The sequence below is a fragment of the Heterocephalus glaber genome, unplaced genomic scaffold (assembly GCF_053883595.1).
Source record: "Heterocephalus glaber isolate CG9 unplaced genomic scaffold, H.glaber_assembly_v1.0 deba00001608, whole genome shotgun sequence".
Taxonomy (NCBI): domain Eukaryota; kingdom Metazoa; phylum Chordata; class Mammalia; order Rodentia; family Bathyergidae; genus Heterocephalus; species Heterocephalus glaber.
Window position 1 is genome coordinate 40,166,256 of NW_028258379.1, and position 10,310 is coordinate 40,176,565.

Below are 10,310 nucleotides of genomic sequence, written 5' to 3' on the forward strand. Positions count from 1 at the left end.
GAAAGGGGAGCACATGAGCTCAGGGCCTGCAGGCCCCGGCCTGCCACGGCTCCCCACAGTGCTGAGACCAGACCTCAGGCCCAAGAGGGCAGCTGGTGCTCAGTGTCCCAGGGATTCCTGGCACATTTAACCCAGCTCCTGCCGGGCATGGCGCACGCCTGTAATCCCAGCACTCTGGAGGCTGAGGCAGGAGGATTGCCATGAGTTCGAGAGCAGCCTGGGCTACATAGTGAGTTCATGACCAGCCTGGACTACAGAGCGAGACCCTGTCTCAACTCCTGCCCCCTAAAAAAACCCCTCAAAAAAATACCCAGCTCCTGTAGCCATCCAACTGGACCTGGCAGTTCTGTCACTTGCACTTGGTAAGGTGTCCCTGTCCGTGACCAGCTGGGCAGCCCAAACCCTTCTAGTGCCCGCCTGTGTGTTGCCTGCACTGCATGCTACGTCTTCCCCCCACCCCCGCTCAGCCCCCTGTCACCACCCTTCCTGGTCCCTTGGCACAGCCCGCTCTGTCCTGCCCAAATCCTCCTCCTCTCACCAGCTGACCCTCCCAGGGTCCCTCAAGGCCCTCAAGGTGCCAGCTGTGAAGAGCAGGTCCTGAAGGGGCTTTCTCTGTGCTGCATCCATGCTGGGGCTCTGGGCACCATGCAGGGCTGTGAGGTCAGGACCACACCACCTAGAGGAATACAGCGGGCAAGCCAGTCCGGGTCCTGCCCACATCGGGCACTTTCTGCCTGCCATTCTGCAGAGCCGTGTGGGGCCACATGGTGGGTCACAGGAACACAGGGGTTTCATGTTCCCGGAGTCCAAGGCAACTTAGCCCAGAGGCTGAGGGTGCAGCTGGGGCCTGAGGCCCGGGCAGAGGGACGGTGGCCTTGGCTTCAGTTTCTCTGCTGCTGCTGCTGCTGCGGTCCAAGCTCAGTACCGAAGCTGGGACGCCTGGGAGCCACTGTCCCCTAAAGGCTTAGTGGGGCCTCCATGCAGGGGCAAGTCTGCACAGGGTACAGGGAGAGATGGCTTTGTCCCTGCTCTCAGCAGGCCACACTGGGCCTCTCGGCACCTTGGTGCCCACTCACAAGCACTTGCTTGGCACCCTCCCTGCCCGTCCTGGCCAGGGAGATGAGGTGGCAGAGGGGACCAGTGTGCACCCCCTGGGGCTCCCTCCCCGTCTCACCTGCCCCACAGCCTCACCCTTCACCCCCAGAGCCTGCTCATGGCCTCTGTGTGTGGCAGGGCTGCCCCATCACCTCTGATCCTGCCGGGACATGGGCTTCCTCAACTCCGTGCCCCTCCCGGCTCCTCCTGGCTCCCCCAGGCCAGTCGTGATCACTCTCATGCGGGGCCGCCTGGGCCTGGGCTCCCTTCTTCCTCCTGCACAGCTGGGCCGTCTCCTCTCCTCCATCCACGGAGCCCCCACTGAGGAGGGCTCTTGCTGCATGGGGAAGGGGCTGGAAGGGCATATGCAGGTGTTGGCTTGGTGGCAGCTGCCGCAGTGCCATCTCTCCTCACCTCCAGGACAGCTCTGGCTAAACCCTTGGCCTGTTGCCACACAGCCACTGTGCTGCTTCCTCCAGACAGCCAGAGGTGGGTGCCGTTCCCTCCACAGGGGTGGGAGGTAGGGGCCCCGAGGACAGGCCACGCCTGGCTAGGCTGCAGGTGCATGTGCTCTGGACTCTTGGCTCACAGCAGTAGGCACTGGGGACGAGACGGGTGGAGCAGTGGGAGTGTGTGCTGCTGGTCCCCCTGCTGTGGTATCTGAGGGCAGTGGGTGGGGACCCGACTGAGTGCCCAGCACGGAACAGATCCAGGGCAGAGCCGGACCTGCAGGTGGCTGCCCCATCCTCACACCTGACCCCAGGCCTGAAGAAGGCCTACAGCTGACCCTTCCTCCCTCCTCCCCCACCCTCAGGAACCTGCGAGATCCTGTACCCGCCTCAGCCTGGTCCCCTTCCTGGGGACTCTCAGTTCCTGCTGTCCCTTCCCAGCCCTGCCATTCTAATGGCAAACATGCCTTCAGTGACCAGTCTGCCATCCCCAGGCTCATAGCACATCCGCCAGAGTAGAGAGGCCGGCAATGGGTCCTGCCTGCCAACCCCACGGGAACAGGGTGTCTGGCTCTCTCCAAGCCTTCCTGGCTCCTCACTGGGATGTGGCCCTGCATGGAGGCTTGCCCTGGGGTGCCAACCTGGTGTCGGGCATCATCTGCGCCCTGGCCCTCCCTTGTCTCCTCTGGCCCCCAACTGTGGCAGTTCACCCTCCCGTCATGCAGAAGGGGTCTGGTGAGCACGCCAGCCCTGTTGTGGCACCAAGGACTCTTGGCACGGGTGCCTCCTCCGTCACCAGCTGCTGTCACACAGTGTCACATGGCACAAGGAGAGGCTGGGGTGTGCAGTCGGCCCTGCCATCCACCCAGGCACACGGGGCACTCTGGGAACCACCCGAGGTCGTGAGGGGACAGAATGACCCCAAGGCCTGGCCAGGGAACAACAAAGGTTCTTCAAATCTGATGATCCTGGCTTCCAGCACTATGGGGCCATCCGGAGAGCAGAGATTTTTCATCCGATTATTAGCGGCGTCTCCTGAGCGCTGTGCCAGCACACAGCTCAGCCCTCAGGCATGCATGCCAGCCCCTGCCAGGCCCAGAGGCTGGGGCATAGGCTCGAAGTTCTTTCCTTGAAAGGCCAGGCAGCTTTGCAGGGAGACAGGCCGGCCATCCCAGGATAGTGGTGGGACAGACACCCCCAGCCCGGGCCATGCCAGACAGGCCTTCTGTGACCTCCACTCTGCAGAGGAAACCCAGCATAGGGTGACAGGCAGACAATGAGCAGCATTCCTCTGGAAAGAGGCAGCTCCAGGAAGTGCTCAGGAGCTTGAAGTTTTTTTTTTTTTTTAACCGGGGATCGAATTCGGGACCTTGCGCTTTCAAGGCAGCTGGCAGAACCACTAAGCTAAATCCCTGGTCCTTGATGGCGTTTTTTTGAAACAGGGTCTTGAACTCAGGGCAATCCTGCTGCCTCAGCCTTCCGAGTGCTGAGATCACAGGTGTGCGCCACCATGCCCAGCTCCTAAAAGGCTTTTATCCTCCCTGGAAGGAGCTGCTCTGAGCAAGGCAGCAGTGCATGGTCCATGGCTCGGGAGGGCTGGGTTCTTGGGGCCTTAGAGACCGGCTGCCTAGCCCTGCCTGGAGCCGTGAACTGCATCTCTGAGGCCCAAGGGCTGCCGCTGCCTTCCATAGCCTCCTTGGTGGGAATTTTGGTTTTCCTGTTAGCATTAGACCCAGGGCAGTCGGCATCCTCCAAGAACAGACAACAGGAGAGCCTGTCTCGAAGGCAAGCATTTTGCACAGGGCTTGGCATGAAGAAAGTTTCGATCAATGGCTTAAAAAATGAGGCATCTGGGCTGGGAATGTAGCTCAGTGGCGCCCGTGCCTGCCTCAAAAGCGCAAGGTCCTGAGTTTGATCCCCAGTGCCAGAAAAAAAGGGGAAAAAAAGCCATCTAATTACAGCACAGGAAATGAGGTGGCTTCAGACACATCCCAACAAGCACAGGCGACCCAGGCGTGTGCCCGAGGGTTGCACTTGCTCAGTGTGTCCCAGAAGTAGGGCCGTGCGCTGGAGCCCAACTCCTGTCCCATCCCGGCCAATCCACGGGTCTCCTGGATGCCAGCTGCTCCACCCAGCCAAGCCCAGAGCAGCTGATCCTCTCTTCCTGTGTCCCTGAGGGGACCACCGTCCTCTGCCAGGGACTGGATGGCAGATGCTGTCATTTCACGTGGTGCCAAGCAGCCTGAGGGCCACACAGCAGGGCCAGCACTGGGACTAGGCCATCATCTCCTCTGTTCAGAGGAACACCAGAAGTTCAAATGTCCCTCATGGCACCTTGTTTCTTCTCATGACTGGAGATTGAAGCGAGCCTCTCCAATGAGCTGCATCCTTTTCATTTTTGGAGACAGGGTCTTGCTAAATTGCCCAGCCTGGGCTCAAATTTGCAGTCCTCCTGGCTCAGTCTCCCAGAGCATTGGGATTATAGGAGTGCACCACCACACATGGCCCCATGTTCTTTTTAAGCTATACACCACCACCACCCCCGCGCCGCACTTCTAGCATATCAGGAATTCCATGACTGTCTGGGTATGGTGGCACATGACTGTAATCCCAGCACTTAGGAGGCTGATGCAGGAGGACTTTGAACTCCAGACCAGGAGGCTACAGAGAGAGATCCTGTCTCAAACAAACAAGAAACTGGCTGCTTCTACTTCTGTTTAGTGGGGAACCACTGGAGGGGCCAGCATGCAGAAAGACTGAAGCTCTGGTAGGAAAAGGCTAGAGAAAAACAGACCTCTCAACAGGCAGTTGCCCAGAGGGACTCAGCACACCTGGGGTCCAGGCATGGGGCATCAGCACTCTGCCCTGCAGGTAGACTCTTCAGCACAGAGACACGGGCAGGTCCCACACTGCCCGCAAGAGGCAGCACAGTGAAAGGTTCTTCCTGGGCACAGAATCTCTCAACCACCTTCCTACAAATGAGCCGAGCCCCTGTGGTGCCAGCTTCTCGGGGACAGCAGTGTGAGCTGCACTCCCTGGCTGGCCTGGCCCTGGTCACCGCTGTCCCCTCTGCACACCACTGTGCAATCTGTGGCAAGGAGCCCCTTCCCCAGGGACTGGCTGCCACATAGAGGATCCTGTCCCCAGAGGGGGACAAAGCACACTCCTTGAACTCACGTCCTTGCTCAGCCACCAGGCACAAAGGGTTCTTTATTTCAGTGACAGTGATGGCATGCTCGTGTCTATCACATGATCCTGGGTTATTCCAGACACCCTGACACAGGTGTCACAGTCGACAGGGAAAGGAGCCGATACACTGACCACACGCCCATGTCACACACTGAAATCCAGGGCAAGTATTTCCATAATTATTCTTTGGGGAGAAATACCCAACCAGTTAAAAGCTGCATGTACAGAATAAACTCAGATCCTCAAAAATCAGGCAGCAATTGGCAAATAAAACTGGTTAAGGGGTCAGGGATTTAGCTCAGTGGTTTCACCGTCTGCTGCGCAAGCACAAGGACCCGAGTTCGATCCCTGGTACCAAAAAAAAAAAAAAAGAGAGAGAAAACTGGTTAAACTTCATCATAGCAAATATATAAGCATTTTAGCAAAATAAAGCATTAAACTGTACTTAGTACACACATTAATTTATTGTAATCACTACTTTGTTGCCGGGCTATTTGAACAGAATGACCTGAAAGCAAAGCTGTTAAGGAAGCGAACATTCCCAGCCAGTTTCTGCATGAACATGGATGACGTTATCAACTGCAGACCACAGGCAACACACCTCGAAATGAGAACTCCAGGGACTCGCACTGAGGACCTGGAGTAGGAAGGGCTCACTGTTCAGAACTCCCATACCCTCTGATCCCAGGGTCCGCAGTTCTAGATCGTTCCTAGTAGGAGAGACACGAGGGCTTTGAGAGACAAGATGATCGGTGTAGGACTATACTTTTACATCTTTTAGGTGTCGAAGGTTGTTCATCAGCCATACATTTCAGCTGTTTAAGGTTGCCAAATTAATGTCTGAGAAAATCACAGCTCACCATAAAGTTCAAAAGATGAGTGCTCACAGGCTCTGTGAACATGACTACAGCGGTACCCGGTATGGGGTAGTCAGACTCCCGGAGCCACACGTTACCATCAAGGCACTGCGGAACTTCGGGGAATTCTTTTGCTCACATTAATGAGCACCTGAAAAAACTGGTCCTCAGAAAGTATTTACATCAACATGTGTCCCTTAGCCGAAGAAAACTTCCTGCCTGACAGATTCTAATGGTTCTTTCAGGAAACACGGAAAGCCCCACACCAGTAACAGGAGCCGAGGCATTTAAGGTTCAAGCCACTGCTAACCTTCCCAGATGAGTGGAGCCCTGGTCCCACGGGGGTTCGGACAGTGGCCACCCTCTTAGGCTCCCAAGCAGCACTGGAGTGTTTGGCACAGCTGTCTATTTTACAGCCTTGACTGACAGAAGAAATCCATTACAAGCTACAGTCAGATGTCTCTAATCAGCCTCAGCGTAGTGTGATGTTGGTAAACTAACCTAGCTTGCATCCTCCAACTACAGGTATAGGTGTCTCCTTTTTTTTTTTTTTTTAAGGTCCACTGACTTCATTCAAAAGTTCCCATTCTTTTTTTTTATTTGGTACCAGGGATCGAACTGGGGGCCTCACGCTTGCCAGGCAGGCGCTGGAACCACTGACTGAGCTACATCCCCGGGTCAAATGTTCCCATTCTTACTTAAGTCACTAAGGAAAATTTTCAGTCCAACAAAAAACAACTTTGAAGGTATTGAGTAGGTGTCTTATCCCTTCTTCAGCTGAGTCTCAAAGGTTCCTTTGGCTACTAGTTCTCATAATTTTCTTGTACTGTATACAGGATTCCACCCTCCAAATTGCAGACCATGGGGAAAAAGAGACAGTTTTTTTTTTAAACAAAAATGTTTATGAAAGAACAGACAATACAAACATAGAAACAAACAATCCCATCTCATTTATATAACATAGATGACCCCACCTTCTCTATATAACATATAAACCATCTTTCCTCATTTATATAAATATATAAATGACCCACTTATAAGGGACCATTCAGGCCTTGTAAGTGAAAAAACCCTTCTGCTTTATTTAGCATAAAACCTACTGCTTAGACTTTACCAAAAAATTTCCTCCTTCTCATAATTTCCGTTATGTAAGGTTATATCTACTTCTAGATTTTGAAGTTTCTGCATTTCAATGCTTGCACAACCCATTTAAAAATTATGAATGCTGCTTCTCTTTCATGTTCTGATTAAAAACTCACAAGCAAAACACAGAAAACAAACCAAACAAACCACACATCATATGGATGATCCAAATGGAAAGGTTAATGAGCTGTAATAGTTTTGCAACATCAAAAGCAGCAAAGACCTTGAATATAATTTACTTAAGTCATAAATACTGAGATTGAAATATGCACGTATAAATCACATTTGGGCTCCATGAGCTGAAAGCTCTCCATAAATACGTAGAAGTGTGTATCAAGTGCAAAACGAGCGAGAGCGCTGTGAGAGCAATGGCATTTTAGTACTCCCACTCATCGGATTTCAGGTCGAGATAGCTGAGGATGTTCTGGGCCAGCTTCACGGCCTGTTTCCTGGCAGCCTTACACCTCTCCTCACCCTGCGGGTCCACGGCATCCAGGGCCAGCAGCTGCTTGGTCAGCAGCTCCTCCAGCCGGATGTAGTTCTTATCAGCTCGGTTTCCATCAAAGGAGAGGACCTCTCCCTGGATCTCCGACAGGCTCCCGAGCACATCCCAGACTGCCTGGTGTGAGGGGGGCTCCTCACAGGCAAACCGCTTCCTTTTCTCCAGCGCCTCCTTCAGGTCGATGTGAGTGATCAGGGTTTGCACTTCAATCACAGCCCTTCTCCTGGCTTCCCGGATGCAGGGGTTTTTTTCAAGACTTACCTCATCCAGCTGTCCAATCAAACCCTGCAGTTCTGTCTTGGAGCTCAGGTACAATTCAGGAGGGTTCTGAGCTTGAAGAAATTCATTTTTTATTTCTCTCATCCTCTTGAGGACCTTTTCTATTTTCAAAATGGAATGGTTCTGTCTCAGGTCAAAAGCATGTGTAGTATTGGCTTCCTCCTCTAAATCCAAATACTTCAGTAATTTGTTGATGTCTTCCACCACCTCCCTCCGATAGTTTCTGATTTCTGTGTGTCCGCACACATCTAGAGCATCCAGATTGGCAATCAGCCCCGAGAGCACGCAGGACAAGTGCCTGCAAGTCTCACTACTGTCCACACCCATCAGGAGTGCCACGACCACACCTCTGGCCTTGTTCACTTCACACATCACAGAGTTGATCTTGGCGACAGAGGGGTGTGCATCTTCAGAAAGTGGCAGGGAAGGCTGCTTTTTCACGCAGTCTTCAACAATCTCTTGCACGGCACAGATTTTGGTTAGAGTGTGATACCTTGCTTTCCGTAAAGAGATCTTGCCTCCGGTTTTAACATGGGTCAGCCTCAGAATGATATCCTGGATGCCTTCCTCAATGTCATCAGTTATGCAGCTGCCTCCACTGTAAAAGGGAACGATCTTCTCTCTCACGAGGGCCTGTGCTTCATTGAAGATGTTCTGTATTTCGATCCGATGCGGGTGGTTTGCATTCTGCTCCAACTCTTTGAGAAGGCATTCTGTCTCCTGTGCTGCCCTTTTCCTAGCTTGCTGAATGTCCCCCTTTCCTTCAGTATCTACAGAGTCTATTTCAAACAGTTGCTTTGTTAGAATCCGCTCCAGTTTCTTGTAATTCTTGTCACTTGACAGACCACTGAAGCTGATTACTTGCTGTTCTATACTTTTTACTTCCTTTTGGATTTCCTGAAGTCTAGTAATGGAAGGATGTTGGTTTCCCATATCCATACTTGGGTTGTGTTCAGTTGCACAAGCACTAAAAGACAAGAATGACAGCTATTAAAGCACAAAGTCTAGCAGAATAACAATCACCTATTAGTTCATTCTAAAATTCTCTTTTTTTTTTGGTACGGGGGGGGGGGGATGGAACTCAGAATTTTGAGCTTGAGAGGCAGGCGCAGCGCAGCTGAGCTAAATCCCTGGCCCTAGAATTCTCATTTTTAAAGTATGTATTTTATTTAGTTGTCTTACTTTTTTTTTTTTGACAGGGTCTCACTACATAGTTCAGGCTGGCCTTGAATTCACTATGTAGCCCCCCAAAGTGCTAGGATTATAGGAAAGGTCCATCAGGCAAAATACTGAAAGAAGGGTTTGTTGCTGGGTGTGGTGGTGCACTCCTATAATCCCAGCACTCAGGAGGACCTCTGTGAGTTCAAGGCCAGCCTGCACTACATAGTGAGTTTGTGCCCAGCCTGAACTATATATGGAGATCCTGTCTCAAAAAAGCACCAGGGCCTCGGATTTAGCTCAGTGATTCCACTGCCTGCCTTACAAGTGCAAGGTCCCGAGTCCAGGTACCACACACACACACACACACAAAAACCTAGGAGGGGTTTGTTATGGGATCCAAAAGACAGTCACACTTAAGTACAGAAAGGAAGTGACTTATCGAATCTCTGACCCTGTGAATTCCAAATTTCAACCATAAAAGAGAATATGCCTTCATCAGAAGTTAAATTATCAGCTTAGAAACAGCACAAATTCCTTAGATCTTAACACCTTAAAAATCTTATCTTTTGAAAACTGCAGGACTTCTAAGTGGAATCCACGTAGATTCCACATCTTAGTGGAATGTAAAACTGTAGCTCTTTTCTTTTTCTTTGGTACCGGGGATCGAACTCGGGACCTTGAGCTTTCGAGGATGACCCCGGAACCACTGAGCTAAATCCCCAGCCCAAGCTCTTCGAACCTTCCAAGTTCACACGGCCCACACTGCCAAAAGGCGGTGCCTGGTTTCCAGAGGGCAAGCAGAAGCAATTGGGCCCCGCGGTCCGGCTTCCACGCTGCTCTCCATCCCCCGCGCACGGGTCCAGCCCGCCCTCAGCTCCCCGCACGCCCGGCCCAGAAGTTCTGCAGCCAGCAGCAAGGAGGCGCGGAGGAACGTCGGGGGCCATGGAGCCCAGGACCCCCGGCCGCGACCACGCTCCCCCATCAGCCCGCGAAGGGCGACAGCTCCGGGAAACCCGGTCACTCGCCTCCCATTAAGCCGGAAGGCTAGCTCAGCACATGTTCCACGGTCCGGGGTTTCCACCCAACGGCTCCCTCGAGGAGGACGGTCCGCTGAGCCAGGCCTGCGGGCGTCCGGGCCCGGGGCTCGCCTGCTCCCCGCGCGCCCGACTCGGGCGCGCGCCCTTCCCAGGCGGCGGCGCCGGAGCGCGGCCCCTCGCGGCCTCTCCCGCGCGTCCCGTCCCGGCTGGGGCTGACCCGGGAGGCGGCGAAGGGGCCAGTGGCGCGGCAGCGACTTCGCGGCGCCCCGGGCGTGAGGCCGGCCCGCCTGACCTCACAATGCGCGCCGAGCGGAGGGCGCCGGCGGGAGGGGGTCCGCGGGGAGCCCCGCGCCCGGAAGGCCGCGCCGCGCCGCGCTCACCTGCGTCTCCCCCGCCATCGCGCTCCGCCGCCTCCACTTCCGCAGCGCCGCGGTCGCCGGCCCCGCCCGCGGCCCACAGGCCTCAGCCCCCGGGAAGCTCGGCCGGCGCCCGCTATCACCTTGCGCCGCGCCGCCCAGGCCGCCGCCGGCACCGCCGGGAGAGCGCACGGTCGGCCGCGCTCTGCGGGCTTCAGGCTTTGCGACCCTGCCGTACCGCA

The 10,310-nt window shown here is 54.2% G+C and overlaps 1 protein-coding gene across 3 annotated transcripts; it reads right to left on the reverse strand.

The window, feature by feature from the left end:
• Positions 1 to 5,175: 5,175 nt before the first annotated feature.
• Positions 5,176 to 10,302, reverse strand: Bag5 (BAG cochaperone 5). 3 transcript variants are annotated; one of them, XM_021243831.2, is made up of 2 exons: positions 10,212 to 10,302; positions 5,176 to 8,481 (listed from the first exon to the last, which is right to left on the reverse strand). In XM_021243831.2, exon 2 carries the CDS (start codon positions 8,451 to 8,453, stop codon positions 7,110 to 7,112), a length of 1,344 nt encoding a protein of 447 aa, XP_021099490.1. In that variant the 5' UTR covers positions 8,454 to 8,481; positions 10,212 to 10,302; the 3' UTR covers positions 5,176 to 7,109. The 3 variants fall into 3 exon arrangements, with proteins under 3 accessions (XP_021099490.1, XP_004836946.1, XP_021099493.1); XM_004836889.4 differs by having other exon boundaries at positions 10,093 to 10,221; XM_021243834.2 differs by lacking the exon at positions 10,212 to 10,302 and adding an exon at positions 9,701 to 9,827.
• Positions 10,303 to 10,310: the final 8 nt, after the last annotated feature.